The 18273-nt window shown below is 34.4% G+C and overlaps 2 protein-coding genes across 2 annotated transcripts; one reads left to right on the forward strand and one right to left on the reverse strand.

The window, feature by feature from the left end:
* Positions 1–2110: 2110 nt before the first annotated feature.
* Positions 2111–14485, forward strand: LOC133297340 (cullin-4-like). Its single transcript, XM_061496462.1, has 17 exons — positions 2111–2444; positions 3880–3995; positions 4116–4462; positions 6141–6321; positions 6525–6647; positions 6741–7028; positions 10678–10803; positions 10955–11056; positions 11152–11205; positions 11805–11911; positions 12011–12071; positions 12177–12308; positions 12421–12558; positions 12663–12743; positions 12927–13007; positions 13800–13880; positions 14168–14485. Exons 1-17 carry the CDS (start codon positions 2120–2122, stop codon positions 14279–14281), a joined length of 2457 nt encoding a protein of 818 aa, XP_061352446.1. The 5' UTR covers positions 2111–2119; the 3' UTR covers positions 14282–14485.
* A 2406-nt stretch (positions 14486–16891) lies between these two features.
* Positions 16892–17438, reverse strand: LOC133297352 (outer envelope membrane protein 7). The gene has a single exon (XM_061496475.1). It carries the CDS (start codon positions 17383–17385, stop codon positions 17161–17163), a length of 225 nt encoding a protein of 74 aa, XP_061352459.1. The 5' UTR covers positions 17386–17438; the 3' UTR covers positions 16892–17160.
* Between the last annotated feature and the right edge of the window lie 835 nt (positions 17439–18273).

Raw genomic sequence — 18273 nt, forward strand, 5'->3', positions numbered from 1 at the left:
TTTTGAGCCAATTAATAAGAGGATTACTTGATGGAATTTGCAAAATATTAAATGAAAAGAAAAAGTATTACACATATTGACTCAAAATCAAATATCAAAATCAAAATCTCATGAAATACAAATGTTAATAGTGTGTTACATCGTACATGGTTTTTCCTGTCTTACAGAACAAAAAATTAAACTTGATTTTTTCTAGCTTACAAAACATTATTTAATTTAGGAGGTCAAAATTAACTTCCTTGACCAAACTTAGCAAGTTGAAACAGTCATATAGAAAATCGAATTAATAAGCCCGTAACCATTCATTTTATAAGACATATCTATCTTATACAAACAAAGCAACTAAATTAATTTAGAAGTAAGGGATTTAAGTAGTTTGCATGAGGTTATATCGTCTCCCCAAGAGTGTTTCTCCAAGAATACTTGAATATTAAAATCTTGATTTAATATCTAAAACTGCAAAATACAAAAAATATAATGAAAGACGAGCATGAATGGTGGGTCAAAAAATGAGATCATTAGTTTCATTGGCCAGTTGTAAAAGTACGGAAAGAATTTTTTTCTTAATTCATTTTCTCTTCTAAATAGCAAGAAATCAATAAATTTTCTACCACATAAAAAAAGTGATAAATCCCCGTAACATATTTGTTAGGAAAATCACTTTAAAATGACCACATGATTTAAACAAGTAGAAAACAAACACCTAATCTAAAATTAGTTCTTGGGCGAAAGAAACCTTGCTAAAGATAAAACTATACTCCAACCAAATACGCACCAAAGTGTAGCACATATTGCACTTTTTCAAAATAAAATTGAACCTTACCCTATGCGAAAGAAAGGAGACTAACTTAGTTTGCAAAATCTTCCTTTACGAAGGAACACCGCCAGCGTTCACAAGGTTTTGAAGCGGAGATGAAATGACTTGTTATCAAGGTAAATGATAAAATTTGTAAATACACATTTAGAATAAAAGGCAAAACTATAAATCAAGGGATATTCCTGCAGATACATTTTCAAGTGGGTTTCACATTATAAAATAAAAATTGATGACTCAAATTTCAAAAAATTTATAGCATGAGGTAAATTTAACAGCATAAGAAAAATATTATCCATAAATTAAATATTAGGATTCTGAAAAATTGATACACATCTTAAAAAAGAAAGCTCCATCGTGACGAACAAAACTTTAGTGCAACTAGGGTGTAAATGGGCCGGGCTGGCCTACAACCCGGCCTTTCAGAAAAGTAGAGTAGGCTTAGCCTTTTAAGAAAGCCTTTTAAACAAATAGGTCGTAGGCCAATTTTACCAAGTCTAGCCCAAAGCCTTGTAGGCTGGCCTATTTAATTTATTAAAAATAAAATAATATTTATTTTATGTGGCATGACAAAGTACCAATACCAACCTTAATTTTTAGATGAATGGCATTCTCTTGTAGACTTTATTTCAGCACCTAATAATTATATTTTTTTTTATTTTCCCCATTTCTTTAACTCTCTTTCTCTATGGATATACATTCTAGAACTGAGGTATTATGTTGATTCTTTCTTGTTTGTTATTTTTTTCTTATGAGAAGTACTAGTGCATGCATGAATGAAACTTTCTTTGCTCTATACAATTATTTTCTTTGCTTAGTATTTACTGTAGTAGGCCTACAAGACCTGTAGGCCATGTCGGGTTTTCTTATTTTTGAAAATAGGCCGGACTTGGCCTACAAATAAAGCCTTTAATAGGTCAGTAGACCAGAGAGGTTGAATTTTTTTTTACGTAGGCTTGGGGCAGGAAGACCAAAGCCCAGCCCAACCCATTTCCACCCCTAAGTGCAACTGATGCATTGAACTTCAGTACATCGATAATTTATTTATTCTACGATATATAGGTAGATCTTTAAATTTTAGAAATTTACGCAGAATCTACCGATATATTTTAGGATAAATAAATTATCGATGCTCTGAAACACTTTTGGCTTTTTTTTATTTATTATAAAAATAATTCTTTTATAATAATTATTTTTTTTATAAAATCATATTTAATTACACTTATAATTTTAAGAAAAAAGAGAAATAAAAAATGAGACCGAGGAAAAGAGGAACTAAGCTAAGTGTGAGCGTTGATGTGATTAATGCGCAGGCTTGTCCAAGCTTGGCTTGGGTGTGTTATTGGTTTTCACTTACAACAACAACAACACAAACACAATGGTGTGTTGATCACTTTCTATTTGATGTCTCTACCTGCAGCTCCGTCACAACCCCCTATGAAAAAGGCCAAGTCACTCCACCATCGCCACCACCACGACGACGACGACGACGCAGTTTTAGACCCTTCTTCCATGGCCCTCGACGACGATCTCAAGTCCGACCTACCCAATGCTCGCACCGCCAATTTGTCCCGCAAGAAAGCCACCCCTCCTCAACCCGCTAAGAAGTTCCAAATCAAGCTCCACAAAGGTCCGATTCTTCTTCTTCTTACCCTATTCCTCTCTCTTCCACACACACACAAAAAACATTTCAATTCTTTTGAGGGTTTTTTTTTTTTTGGGGTTCGAGATGGATTCACTAATAGTGTTTCCCACCCCCCTCAATTTCTCAATTATTGCTTAGCTTTTCTTTACTGAGTTTTAATATTCGCTTATCTGAGATGGGATGACTTCAATTTTGCTTCTTTTTTAATCCGTTAGTTGTTGTTCAAACTCTGTTAGTCTGTGATTTGTTCTTGAACTGCTTCACAAGATTCTTGTGAAGTAAACTACAATCTCAATGAGCTCAGTTTCTTTAATGCATCGCTGCAAGAAACAACTGGCTAAGCCAAAAGCAACATATGTTCTTGAGGGTGGGAAAAAAAATAAGGCATTGCTTGCATGTATTCTATATCGTGTACAGGTTGCTTTTTCTTAGTTATAGTTTATTATCCTTAGTTATAGAGTGCCAATTATTATGTTTCTTGAATCATAATATATGATATAAGAACTCAACACTTACTTTGGCCTCGTGGTCACTCATTTGGTAATAACTGATAAGTGAGAGTTCTTCCTCCCATGATTCAATTTCATACCCCAAGTGGGGCAAAAAAAAACAGTTCTTAATGGAAGATTATATATGTTCTATATTTTCCCTGTCAAATTCTATTTCATATATATTCCGTAGATGCTACTGAATGAGTCTTCTGAACCTTGTGATCGTGAAAAGCTTTGTTATGAGAAATAATGATAATCTGGTTCATGCAATCTGTTGTTGATATCCATTATTAGTGATATAGCTCATTTAGCTTGTCAGTTTTAGCTTAATGTTACTATACTTCTGTTTGTTTTAGATAGCTACTTGTATTTTTCTGTTTTGTAGTCTGTTAGTTCGCTTAGTTGTTAGTTACCTGCTGACTCAGCTCTGAGTCCATTTACTGCTCTATAAATAGAGCTCTCTCTTGTATTAGTTTCATAATTAGAATACAGTGAATTCAATGGCTCCTTCTCTGTTCTTCTCTTTCTCCCTCTCTTCTCTCTAACTCTGTTATCCATTGTTCATCTTCTTCTGATATGTTGCCCTTGGGATTATGGGCCTATTTGTTGTTGGCATTTAACATTTCCAAAATGGTCATTGTAGGTTGGGCTACAGTTAAGCTCTTATACTATTAGTCATTTCCATCTAGATTCTATGCCTGAACCTTTAAGTATCTCATGTCTGTCTTATGATCATGTTGAATGTGCCTCTAAAACATGGAAACACTGCAAGTTTGTTTTCCTTATTTGGAATGTATTTCTAATTTCTAGTTTCATTTTTTTTCGAAATCCATTGACACAGCAATACTATAAATAATATCAAATATTTGGCTTATGAATAGGATGATCTCTAAATTTCTTTTTCATGATTTCCTATTTTTCTAATGAAGGTAAACCAACTTTGCCCATAAATTTTGAGGAGGATACATGGGCAAAACTAAAGTCTGCTATGTGTGCTATATTTTTGAAGCAACCTGATTCTTGTGACTTGGAGAAACTTTATCAGGTAATCATGGGAATTTTCTAATTAGTATTATTATCTTGGTGACATGGTTGATTTAGGTTGTTGAATATTTGTCGAGCATTAGCTTATTAGTGTTTCATGGCGAACTCATAATATCCATAGGCTGTGAGTGATCTTTGCCTTTATAAAATGGGTGGAAATCTTTATCAACGGATTGAAAAGGAGTGTGAAGAACACATATCTGCAGCACTGCAGTCTTTGGTTGGCCAAAGCCCAGATTTGGTTGTTTTTCTATCTTTAGTTGAGAGATGTTGGCAGGATCTTTGTGACCAAATGTTGATGATTCGTGGTATAGCCTTGTATCTGGATAGGACATATGTGAAGCAAGCAACAAATGTACGGTCATTATGGGACATGGGCTTACAACTTTTCCGCAAACATCTTTCATTATCTTCTGAAGTAGAACACAAAACTGTTACTGGTCTTCTACGAATGATTGAAAGTGAAAGGTAAATCCATTTTTTGCAATCTTATTTTTATAAATGAGGGGTAGTCCTTTCTATATGTGCAAGTCATTGTTTAAATGTTCCATTTGCATGGATGGTGGTGGTGGGGTGTATTTCTTCGCTCTTCTCCTTCCTTTCATCGTAGGATTTTATGTTGCTGCCCCATTCCTTTTCAAAATTTATTTCCGTATTTAATGAAATGCATGTATGCAGAATATCCTTGCCAATAGTGATATCAATGATCATGATAATATCATTCTCCAATCTAAGATTATCGATTTGATATCTATTCAAGGTCAGGGCTAAACACGTTCCTCCTTCCTTTATATTTCTCCATCTTTTTGTTTAGAACTATAAGATGTGTTGAACTGAGATTGGATGATATAATTCCAAGATTTTTGCATTTGACTAATGGGGAAAAACATTAATCGGGCATGTTTTGTTTGCTGGAATGACTATTCGAATCTGCATACAGTTCCAGGGAGTGGCCTTTTAGTTGTTAGGTTAGCAAAATGACCTAGGATGGCCACTCTTTCTGCTTTTTATTCCCAAAAGTGAGGGATAATCACTTGCACATGATGGAGAGGTCTGGAGGGGTTAGTATGGGATTCTTATTGTTATGGATGGTCTTGTTCGTAGTTTTTTCTTTTTTTAAATTATTTCTCCGCTCCTATAATCTGCTATTAGTCATCTACTGCTGTGTCCACCCAACTCACCACCACTGTTGCAACTTTCCTGTAACTCCCGTATAAACTGTAAGGTTATTTTTTTCATTTTATTACACAGAAAATATATCGTTGCAACTTTCTCCTTGCAATGTTTCATTTTGTATCTTTTATAGTTTTATTTTCTTGGTTTGTAGCTCCTGTTTTATAGGAAATAAATTTTTTTTGGGGCTTAGGAATTTTGTGTTAATTAGTCTGCAGATATTGGTTTATCACTTCAGAAGTTTTTTTGCTGACCAACAATTTTGTATTGATCTATGTAATCACTTCAACTGAGCATCTTATCAGAATATGTTGGGGAACTCAAGTGTTATTTATTTCCTTTTTTCAATCTTTTGCAGCTTTTGGATGTGGAGAATAGTACACAACAAGTTGGTTTTTATTAACATCTTCTACATCCATTACATAAAATATAAGGCTTCATTTTCTTGTTGCATTTAATTTTCTCACTTAGCTCTGGATTACATCCTAGTAAGTCCAAGTGTTAGGAAAAGTGCATACATATAAAAAAGTAGTTGTACTTTATCTAACTTCATGTGGTTAGTTTTGTTCTCAGTATTTGAACCTTGCCTGGTCTGAGTGAATTATAAAATTGATGGGTGAGCATGTTCTGTCAAGGATCAATAGATGCTTGTAGTTTTAAAGTAGTAAAATTGTAGCCATTGTTAATGGTTAAGGTACAAAGGATAAATAAGCGAACAATATTGGCTTGAGTGGTCTCAATTTAAGGATGTGTGCAAGGTTAGGGGCTAGACTAAATTGACCCAATATAAGTCCATTTCAATGGGTGACACCTCCATGCTAGGTTTCTAGATACTTCTTTTGATTTGTGATTTTGGGATTAAATTCTCTCTATTAATATAGAAAACTTAGCTGGCTGATCTATGAATAAGGCCATCAGATTTTTCAACTTGTGCTGTACCTTACATTTTCCACTTTTATGGCTTGCTTTTCAGATTAGGTGAAGCAGTGGATAGAACTCTTCTAAACCATCTTTTGAAGATGTTTACTGCTCTGGGAATTTATGGAGAAAGCTTTGAGAAGCCATTCCTTGAATGCACATCTGAATTTTATGCTGCTGAAGGTGTGAAATATATGCAGCAATCAGATGTTCCAGATTACTTGAAGCATGTGGAGGTGCTTCCTTTTCCTTATCCCCTTGTTTTATCTTCTTAGCTTTAGTTATTTTTGGTAATCCTTTACTAAATGGATCATATCATGCCATGTCAGAATTTTATCTGACATTATGATCACAGAAGTCATATTTCTTTGTATCAATCTTCCCATGTCCCTCTTGGTATGCTTACTGTAGGGATATTTTTGGGTACTCATTTTTGCAGACAAGATTGCACGAGGAACATGAAAGATGTGTGATCTACTTGGATGCAAGTACTAGGAAGCCATTGATAGCAACGACAGAAAAACAACTTCTTGAACGTCATATACCTGCCATTCTTGATAAGGTTCTGATCATCACCAGTTTCTGGATTTTTCTCTGATGATTTCTTTTCTTTGAATTTTTCCCCATTGCTTCAATTTTATTTCTTGTGTTACAGGGTTTCTCTATGCTTATGGATGGCAATCGTATCGAAGACCTTCAGAGAATGTACTCGCTCTTTCCAAGGGTCAATGCCCTCGAGTCACTGAGGCATGCCCTTAGTTCATACATCAGGAGAACTGGGCAGAGCGTTATTATGGATGAAGAGAAAGATAAAGATATGGTTTCATCCCTTCTGGAATTTAAGGCTTCTCTTGACACAATATGGGAAGAAAGCTTTTCCAAGAATGACACTTTCTGTAACACCATTAAAGATGCATTTGAGCATCTTATCAATCTTCGTCAGGTACTTCCCCTTTTTCTGTTGTAATTTCCATATATTTTTGTTGGTTAGTTTCCACCCTGAAATTTTAGAAATATCCTAAGATAAAAAGCTCCAGCTAATAAGTTTTGGGTCAGCTCATTACTTTCTTGTTTGTGGCAGCCTTTCCTTTCACCTTAAGTTCCTGATTACCATTGCCTTAGTGATAAATCAATGAACTAAGTGCCAAATCACCCTTCTACTCAAAAGTATGTTATTTACCCATGTTAGTATGTAGACTGGTGGTACTGCTCATGGTATTCAAAGCATGAATCGGAAGGCCTATTTTGAATCTTTAATCAAAAAAATCACGAATCATGATGTATTACTAGAAAAACAAACTATATTTTTCACATAATGAAAACATTACAAACATCTAAGATATTAGCATTTTGAAGTCAAATAACTTCTAATGTAGTTAACAAATTGAAATTAAACTTCAAAATAAATTAAGATCCAAGTCATATAATAAAAAGGAAGATGCAAGTTGAGATGTTGAAGATGGATGTTCAGAAACCCAAAAGATACACCCATGAAAAATGAAACCAAGACAGACCCATAGAGGTTGACTTGTTGAACAAATGAAATCAAGTGAAGAATGAAGACAAAACCTTGCCAAAAAAAAAAACACAATAACTGGAAAAGGACAAGGCCAAACAGCTACTGGGAGGACACAAACAGAGGCAGTGATGGCTGTCTATGGTTGGAAAAGCCAGGGATTTGAAAATGGAACAACCAGAAAAAGGGAGAGACACCATGCAAAATGGCTGGTAGTGTGAGAATTGTATTAATTGAAGCAATCCCTGCATGATTTCAGCAAAGCAGCTTGCATTTCTGGCACAAGAGCGATATTCCATGCGTTAATGCAATGTATATCAGTTGATGAACTGCATTGAATTGTATGAACAAATTGTGGTTCATCATGCAATTCTGATTATCATAGTGCTGCTAATAAGGAGCAAAGAAGTTTATTGCAGGGAGTAAAAAGAATGAATAATGATTTGAAATTTTTTGTTAAATTCTAAGTTTGTATTAACTTTTCAAATAACATTTCTTTCTCTTGAGAAGTCTTTTATGTTGATCACCAATACCACCTATATGATTAGCAATGTTGGTTTATTCATCTTTGCATGAATATATTCTTCATTTTTCCTACTGATCCTCTACCTGACATTAATCGCAAAAAGAACCTGTAATTGCTATGTGATTCCGTGTAGTGACCAGCAGTCCTAATTTGTAAAAACGTAATGGCTGTAGAAGATATTTGAGTTTGCTTGATTTTCCTGGTACTTAAAATTATTCAAAACTAAAGTTATTATATTAATTCTTGTTGCAACTTCCAAGTTTGTAACTTTGCTCTGACCTGAATGGTTGAATGGTGGAAACATGTGAGGTAGAAGCTTTAGAAGTGTAAAGAACTAATTCAACCCAAAAGCTTAAGCTGATGGGTGAGGCTACATTAATGGTTTTATATATTTTCAACACGCCCCCTCACACGAGAGTCCACTGGGCTTGAAGGGTGGACAATGCACAAGCCTACCTACCTGTGCTAAGAAATTCCACAAGAGAAAGTGAGGGGCACTGAGGATCGAACTCGGGACACGAGACTCTGATACCATGTAAAGAATCGATTAAACCCAAAAGCTTAAGCTGTTGGGTGAGGTTACATTAATGGTTTTATATATCTCAACACGCCCCCTCACACGAGAGCCCACTGGGCTTGAAGGGTGGACAATGCACAGGCCCACCTACCTGTGCAAACAAAGAAATTCCACTAGAAAGAAAGTGGGAGACGGTGAGGATCGAACTGGGACACGAGGCTCTGATACTATGTAAAGAACCATTTCAACCCAAAACCTTAAGGTGTCAGGTGATGGTTTTTTTAATATTTTATATTATTCTCTAACACACTCCCTCACGCAAGAGCTCTTTGGACTTGAAGCGTGGATATGACACAAATCCATTATTGGTCTGCCTTGTGCTTTTCTTAATTCCACCTGAAAGTGGGGGGGTGATGATGATCGAACTCGTGACCTTGTGGTCACTGAAGCTCTGATACCATGTAAAGAACCAATTCAACCCAAAAGCTTAAGCTAATGGGTGAGGCTACATTAATGGTTTTATATATTTTCAACAAGAAGGAAGGCCAACAATTTTACCCTGTAGTTATCTTAAGTACGCCTTCTATAGCCTCATCATAAAACTGGAATCTGGTAATGATAAATACCATTGGCGCAAAGATCCATAAAGCTAATGTCCTTTAGATGCCATGGAATTTCTTTCCAGGTTTTTCAAATGTTATGGCAGTGTAGCAGTCATGGTAATACATTTTTTTAATAAAAGAATACATTAATAGAAATGAGAGCATGTGCATCTGGGAGGAGGAGAAATCCAACTAAAGAAAATATTAGGAAAAGTAGAGCCATTGAGGAGGATGAGAAATCCTCCAAAAAAAGAAAAAAAGAGCCAAAATATCTCTTGAAAATATAAGGCTTTCCTATTTCTTTGTGCATCGTTATAGAAATTCCTTTGAAAAGCCATGAGGCAAGCACGAGAGAGAAGCCAGAAATACAATCCTATGATCCCTATACCATGGCAAATGTAAGGGAAAAGACATCCTTGAATATTTGTCATTTATCTCCAGTCAAATGCAGCAGAGAATTGCCATAAACTGCTTGAGCTATAGAAGCATGGCCTCCTTTTTCCTGCCAAAGCCTTTCAAGTTTATCGTAAGAAATTACTCAAGGGGAGCGAACATACCCACTGATTGCCTAGAATCCCAAACAGGTTCTACCACAATATAGCTCCCTTACATTGAAAAATAAATGGGCTACAGTTTCTGAACTGAATCTTCTATAAAACATATCATGATAAAGAGCTGTGTTAGGTCTGTGAGTTTGGAAAATATCAGTGCACTGCCATGACAGAGACCAAAGAGTGACTCGTGAATGGACCTCGAAGAAAAGTATGAAGTGGCCAAAGGGAGCCCAAAAAAATTGGGCCCAGGGTACAGTGCCAGGGGGAGTGGGATGTTAGCAGGAGGACCAGCAATGAAGATTTTTAATTGTCTTTGCAAGTGTACCATTTGTCTGAGGAAACAACCGTAAGAAGTTAAGGAACACACATTGAATAAAACATGTCTTCACATTATTTTATTAAATAAAAGTCTTAAATTATTATTTCATAAAATATTCATAACTGTAGAATTAATGGCTTAAAGCAAAACATCCCTACACAGAATGATTTTGTAACCATGTAAGATCACTAGACAATCATTTTTGCTTTATCAATTCCTTTAATGCTATATATATCTAATACTAAAAAAATTAAAATACGTCATTTGTTTATGATCTCACTGGTTAGCTCTTAGGTTGAATGGTTTTTGACATAGCATTAGTCTCTTATACCAAGTGGTTTAAACATCAAAGTTCCATGTTGGCCATTCTGATTCTTGTTATTAACTATTTGTGACAGTTATTGGTTGATCATACTACATTTTATCCATCATAGGGCTTGTGAAATAGCTAACATGTGCTTTTTGGCAGCTTAAGTCTTTATTTTTAACACTTATGTGGGATTTATTATGCATGTGATTTCCAATCAACTGTGTTATACTATTTTTTTTCTGTGGCAGAACCGACCGGCAGAGTTGATTGCCAAGTTTTTGGATGAGAAGCTTCGTGCTGGTAATAAGGGTACTTCAGAAGAGGAGTTGGAGGGTACACTTGACAAAGTCCTGGTTTTATTTAGGTTCATTCAGGTATGCTCAGTGTTTCATTGGTGTAGTAGCTAACAGTTACACCTTGTTTTCTGCAATTTTCATTTAAGCTTGTGGTGTTATAACACACTTTTACGGATCTTTCTCTTCCATACTGATACTGGCAAGATTACTTGACATTTTGTTGTTAAAGGGCAAGGATGTGTTTGAGGCATTCTATAAGAAAGATCTTGCAAAAAGACTGCTGTTAGGAAAGAGCGCTTCTATTGATGCAGAGAAATCTATGATCTCCAAGGTTAAGGCTTTTCTTTTCCATTTAACTTCTGAAATAATTAGATGGTTCGGCACCAAAATTTTAGGAATATTAACAGTTTTCTTTAATTGATACAGTTGAAGACTGAGTGTGGCAGCCAGTTCACAAACAAACTGGAAGGCATGTTCAAGGTATACATCTTTGAATATGTATAACTTTAGAAATTTTATTCAAATTGTGGACTCCTGGTTGGCATGTACTGGATGGAAATCATCTATGCCAACCTCAATTTTTTCCTATGTCTTTTCTTTGGCTTGCAAAAACTCACTGGGAATTTGAACCTGGTGAGAAGTTCTCTTTATGGCCTTTGGTCAAATTTAAGATTCGATAGTGAGGTTGATCTTGGATTTTGAATTATAAATTCCTTTTCTGCCATATAAGTTAGTGCTTCATAAATTTATTGCAGTTCTAATTTGAAAAGGCGATAAACAATATTTGACTGCTTTAAAAAATTTTGAGAAAATTACTCTTCCAGTGTATATTTCTACATGTGTGTTAAAGTCTATTGCATAGTAATAAACTAATAATACGCTGCAATTATATATTGGTTTGGCTCCCATCAATTAAGATTTATGTTACTGACATATTGAATGACCTATCACTTCATGTGCTTGAGTTTTATAGTTTTGTATATCTACTTTATGAATAACAATGATGTGACAAACTTCTTGAATTACTATAACTTTCATTCCTAGTTTTTACAACTATGTTAAATATTGTTTTGATTCAGGACATTGAATTATCAAAAGAAATAAATGAGTCCTTCAAACAGTCTTCCCAGGCGAGGACAAAACTCCCATCAGGGATTGAAATGAGTGTTCATGTCTTGACAACCGGGTAAGCTTTGTGTTTTCCCATCCTTGTCTGTTACCATTGATAATTTTTATGCACTTTTTTTTTCCTGGGAATCTAATTTGAATTGTTGGATGAGTGCAGGTACTGGCCAACATATCCACCCATGGATGTTAGACTTCCTCATGAATTGAACGTTTACCAGGTTTAGCACAAGACATGAATGAATGTTCTTTTTAACTGTTGCTGTCCTTGATACTCTGAGTGCTTCCCTGACATGGTCCTTTCCTTTCCTTAATTCTTCTTTTAGGATATTTTCAAAGAGTTCTATCTAAGTAAATACAGTGGAAGGCGTCTGATGTGGCAAAATTCATTAGGTCACTGTGTCTTAAAGGCAGAGTTTCCTAAAGGGAAAAAGGAGTTGGCTGTATCCCTATTCCAGGTTGGCCTTTCAAAAACCATTATTTTATGTTATCTCTTTATTTGTGTGGCTGTCTATCTTGTATTGCACACATTTTTGTGGGATTAATTCTGCATGTCTGGTTGTGCTCCAGACTGTTGTTCTAATGCTATTCAATGATGCTGAGAAACTAAGCTTTCAAGATATCAAGGACTCCACTGGTATTGAGGACAAGGAACTGAGAAGGACTCTGCAATCACTTGCATGTGGAAAAGTTCGTGCCCTACTAAAGGTGTGTTTGTAATCATTTGCAGAATTACCAGTTTATGAAATTTGTTTGTAACTATATTACTTTCAATTTCCTAATTTTGATTCCCTTTGTTGAACATGTAACAGTTTCCAAAGGGTAGAGATGTGGAGGAGGATGACTCATTTGTTTTTAATGAAGGGTTTACAGCTCCTCTTTACCGTATAAAGGTACCATACCTATTGCTTAGGAACATAAGGGATCAGATTAAGTGAATCTCAAACTTTCATTTGTGTTTTAATTGCGATCACCATAGTTTAGCCCTTTGGCAATGATTAATACTTGTGGGTTTTAGTCCTCTAAAATTATGATAATGAGCTTTTTCAAGCTAATTTTGGTGCTATGGAGTGCAGGTGAACGCAATTCAGTTGAAGGAGACAGTGGAGGAAAACACAAGCACCACCGAAAGAGTTTTCCAAGACCGACAATATCAGGTCAATTTTCTTTTTCCAAAAGCTCTCCGTTTAGCTTAGACTCAGAGGACTAATGTACAAGGGAATGTAATGCACCTTCAAATCCTTAAGAACCTAGGGCATCATATTGGTTATTATGTATGAATTATCAATTTTACACTCATTAGTTTTGTTTCACTAGTTTTATTTCACAAAATATCTGTCAATTTATAAATTATATCAACATCCTCAAAATTTCAATAGCATAATAAAATGGGTAATGCTGCTGAGTCTCCATTGGGCATTGCATTACACTTTTGCAGTGTGTTTTGATCTTTTTCTATTTTCGACTCATTAACCACGTGAGGGTATTGCAAATTACTCATTGGAATGCACATTAACTCTCTTTGGTATTACCTAAGAAAAAAAAAAGTTTAGAGATGCAATGTTTCTTTTCCTTGTCTTTAAATTTTTTTTTTTTTTTTTTTTTGGGACATGAAAGTTTTCATAAATTTAATGGTTAAATAAATTCTGATATAAACGTAATTTAATTTTTAGTTTTGTACGCAAAATTGGAAAAAATTATATATATTTTTTTGGTAGAAGAAAAAAAAAATTTAGATATCTAAAGTCGGATATCTAAGATTGTTGAGTGCAACCAAACAAAGGGCAGATGCCTCTGTTGAGCATCCTGTTAAACACAATGTCACGATCAATATTATCCTGAATGTCCAGGTATCCAAGATACATAGGTGTTTAAATGTCTATGTACTAAACAACTAATAATGATTATAGTCCTTAACATATCTGCCTTGTTGGCATGGTTCATTGCAGGTTGACGCTGCTATTGTGAGGATAATGAAGACTAGGAAAGTGCTTAGTCACACCCTTCTTATTACTGAACTCTTCCAACAGGTGATATTATTATTTACCACGTTTCGTTTCTTTAATTCAAATGGAGTCTGTTTGAATTCCCAACTAGTTCCATGTCAAAATGATTTCGTCCTGGTCTTTAGATGGTGTGTTATAGACTTAAATAGTGGTGTGGTTATAGGCAAAAGCTACTATAAGTTGTTACTACTGATAATGTTATAAAATACGTTTTGCTATGCTGTATTCTAGTGATCATTTCTGATGCAGAGTGTTCTCCATCTGATTGTTAAGATTAATACTGATTATAGGAATTGATTTTTTGTGAACAGCTCAAATTTCCAATAAAACCAGCTGATTTGAAGAAAAGGATCGAAAGCTTGATTGACAGGGAATATCTGGAGAGGGACAAGAACAATCCTCAAATATACAATTACCTGGCATAGTATATTTTACCTCATTTGACATTTTAAAAGTTTCTTTTGTTGAAATGACATGGGAGAAGCTTGACGTTTAATCCCTTGTCATATGTGTACAGTAGCAACGAGCCTTCTTCTTTTTCTCCCTTTCATTTATCGACGACTGTACTGTAATTGTAAAGCATATTTTTTCCCTTGAATTTTATTTACTTTCTGGAAAATTCAAAATTGCTCCAAAAAATGATAGAGAAATTCAAATGAATTGGTAATTCAACGAGGTAGGAAACTTCTTTTTCTTCTCAAGAACTAAGGTGGTAGTTTTTTTATTTCCTTCTACATGTTTACTGTTCAGAGAAATCTTGTCCCAGAAATTTCAAAAAATATTTTAATTCAGTACATATTTTCTAGATTAATTAAAAAAGGTTAAAATATAATAAAAACTAAATTGAAAATATTTTTTTATGACTATACCCGATGTTTTCTTTTCGACTATTATTTTTTCCCTTCTAAGATAATTTTTAATTATCCAGCCATGCTTATGAAGTGCTCGACTAAGTAATAATCTCAAAGGAGTTGAGACACCTTGAGAAAGTAAAAAAAAAAAATTACGAACTTTGCATTTGTATTTCTCAAATATCATTTTCTGTTTCGAAAAATATTTTTACATACTAATAGGCTATTGGTAAATAAGATCTCTCTCTCTGATTCTCTACATTGGAATTTATTACTGTGTACAAAGCAGTCTCACTCTTTTCTCTCGCCTTTGTTTTTTTTTTTTTTTTTGGTTACTTTAATTGACATGAAAATGGGAGAAGTTTATTTGCCTTGGATGCGTTTAACACAAAAGTAGTTAGTTTTTATTTGAGACTCGTGTGCTAATTAACATGATCATGTCATGTGAGGCAATCATAATCATATATGAGTGAGTTAATGATGATAAGAGAGGAGAGAAAAAAAATATAAGGATAGGAAGTTACACAATTATCACCGTTGATTTAATTATTAATGGTTAAGATCCTCTCACATTATGTGATCATGTTAAATTACACACGAGAAGATCCATTTCCTTTTTATTTACATTGTATGATGTTTTTCTGCGGTGCTCCGGCGGATGGTTGGATTTTATTTTTTATTTTATTGTGCATTGCGTGAGCTTTTTGGTTCATTTTTCCTTTAAAGAATTAATAATAAAAGAAATTTTTAACAAACTTGGTTTTATATTTAAAAATATTAGTCATTTATAATTTTGAAATATCAATGTAAGTACAAATTGTTTTTAACTAGAAGTTATGAAATGATAACTACTCTCGACCTACGAAGTCTAACAATAATTTACTTTGATAACCAAACATGAAAATTTGCCCTCCAAACTGACTGAGATTACAAAGTTACTTCGAAAAATAATATCCAAGAAAAATTGCAGAGAGAATTTTATATATAAATACTGAGCCTAAACCTTCTTTTCCTAAAACTTAAATTCGTTGTATGTATTTGTTTTTCAGATCTACAAAATTTAAAGAGAAAGTGCTGCACGGCTGCACCTACATGATTATTATAGATTCGAAGATACGCGACAAAAAATTTAAACTAAAAATGTCAAATGTCAAACATTCTTGAGAATCTGTGAGTATCATAATAGGTAGCATCCCCTCCCCTCATTGTTAAACTGAAAAAAAAAAAGTGCATACAACTAATTTGAGTTTTAGAAAAAGAAAAAGAAAAGGTTTAAACGGGACAGTACTTTCATATTATTAGATTCAATGAGCAATGGAAAGGTTAGGGAACTCCACCTGTATCTTGGTCTAATAGTCTATGTTAAGGGCAGTTAAGCACACACAGTCAGCAAAACAAACAGTTGCGCAAATTTTTTCTAGCCAAGATGTTTCTCACACTTGTTTGAGCCTTGCTGCTTCTAGGTTCAAGCTGATTTTATGGGCATTTTGTTTGTTATAGCTTTTTTTTTTTTCTTGTTTCTCATCTTCTATACCAAATAAAATAAAATAAAGGAGGCTGGCAATAGAAATTAAATAATTTTAGAAACCAAAGTATTTCAATTCTTATTAATTGAAAGAACCCCTTTTAACAATTGCATGCAATTATATTTACAACGATCAACAAAAATATAAAACAATACCAGCTTAATCATTGAGGTAAAATACAATTCCCAATGATTGGTGGCTATAAGGCTTGTTACAGCTCTCAGCTTTGCCTCAGTCTAACTTCTTCTGGGGATTAATGGGACACATTTTGTCCATCCTTTTAGAGCTCTTATTTTTGCTAATTTAATGGGAATCGCAACTAAAAAATACTAAACTACACAAAATTAAGAGGGCAACTCATTCCCAAAACTTCAACAACTCACAATTCTTCCCATCAACATACACTGCAAATTTTATAACCATTTCCTAGTCACTCTTATGACGAGACTATGTACCTGTTTGGATATTGTCTTTTTTAGTTTTTCTTCTTTTCATAATTAAAACAGATTTTTTCAAAAGCAAAGAGCTTATTTTTATAACAAAAAAAGAAGCTAAAAACTCGTGACAAAAACTTTTTTTTTAATTCTTATCAATTTTTCTTGAAACAAGATTTGATAAATCTCCTTTTTTTTCTTTTCTTTTCTTTTTAACCTCTGACAATCTCCTCAAGAACACAGGTCTCATAAATCTTCATAGGGACACACCAGTTTAGTGTTGTGCGTGTGTGTCACCACATCCCCATTTCGTAATTACAAATCTCCAAACTCAATTACTCAGAAAACATTATCACAGTTAAGATCCAACATTTGATATTTCAGTCTCATAGAAATAACCGTCAAAAGCGAATACACACTCAAACACAGACCAAAAAAAAAAAAAACTTTGGGTATAAAAAGCGAATACCAGGCGGAGATATGAGAAGGGTCATCAGCATTTGACGGTGGAGGAGTTTTCGGAGACAGTGGTGGTGGTGGTGGGGTTGAGTGGGGCGCGAATGGCGTCGGCGTCGTCATCGGGATCGTAATCTGGATTGAGGTTGCGATCGATGGCTTCGCGGCCCCTTTCAAGGCAAGGTTTACATGCGATCTCAATGGTGATCCAACCCAGAATCACTGCTGCCACTGCTATCACTGCGCTCGTGATCGCAGCCATGCCGTCGTGTCTCTGTGTTATGACTAATACTGATGATGACGATGAATTGATGATGATGATGATGAATTGATGATGATGTCTGAAACTATGAAGTAAAGTACATGAACTGTGTCGTGGGTTTCGAGGAATGGGCCACATACTTGGGCCTTGTTTTGTATTTTGAGGGTTATGGGCCTTCTGTAATCCATTATTTCTTTTAATGGATAGTGTGGTACTGAGATGAGTTGTGAAATATTTGTTAAGTGGCTAATTCTATTTAATGAATTAAACATTTATTATGGAATTAATCACTTAAAAATGTTTATAATATCTTATATTATTATAACTCGATTAGTTTATAACCTTATTAAATTAAATTTAATCAATTCTTAGTTCATTGATTATTCGACTAGCCTGATTCGAGCACGATCATATAAGCAACAAAATTCTCTCTACCAAATTTTAACATAGGTGTGTCGGAGGAAACTCAAATTTGAAATTATTAATTAAACTGAAATAATCCCTTACGAGTTGATTATGCTGGTTAATCAATTCTCGCAGAAAAGAAGAAGAAAAAAATCTCTCTTTTCAGGAGTAAGACCAAGCAAATAATATCCTAAATAATGTATAGCTTCACCGTTCTTGGTCATTTGCCATCAAACGAATATATATCTAATAATCATTTCTCGAAACACTAACGAAAGGAGAATACATTCAATCACTCCTAACCTACCTCACCCGAAAGTGAGTTGAATTTCAACCACCAAACCACCTCATAATTTGCGATCACCAACCAAAACCAATGCGGGTACCCAATTGGAGCAGAGATATCTTCCATGTAATGGATAATTTTTAGCACGTGGAGCATATCATTCTAATTACATAACAAGGATCGCAACATGCATTTAA

This window comes from Gastrolobium bilobum, unplaced genomic scaffold (genome assembly GCF_033153095.1).
Source record: "Gastrolobium bilobum isolate Gb01-03AN ecotype WA unplaced genomic scaffold, APGP_CSIRO_Gbil_v1 utg2704, whole genome shotgun sequence".
NCBI lineage: Eukaryota > Viridiplantae > Streptophyta > Magnoliopsida > Fabales > Fabaceae > Gastrolobium > Gastrolobium bilobum.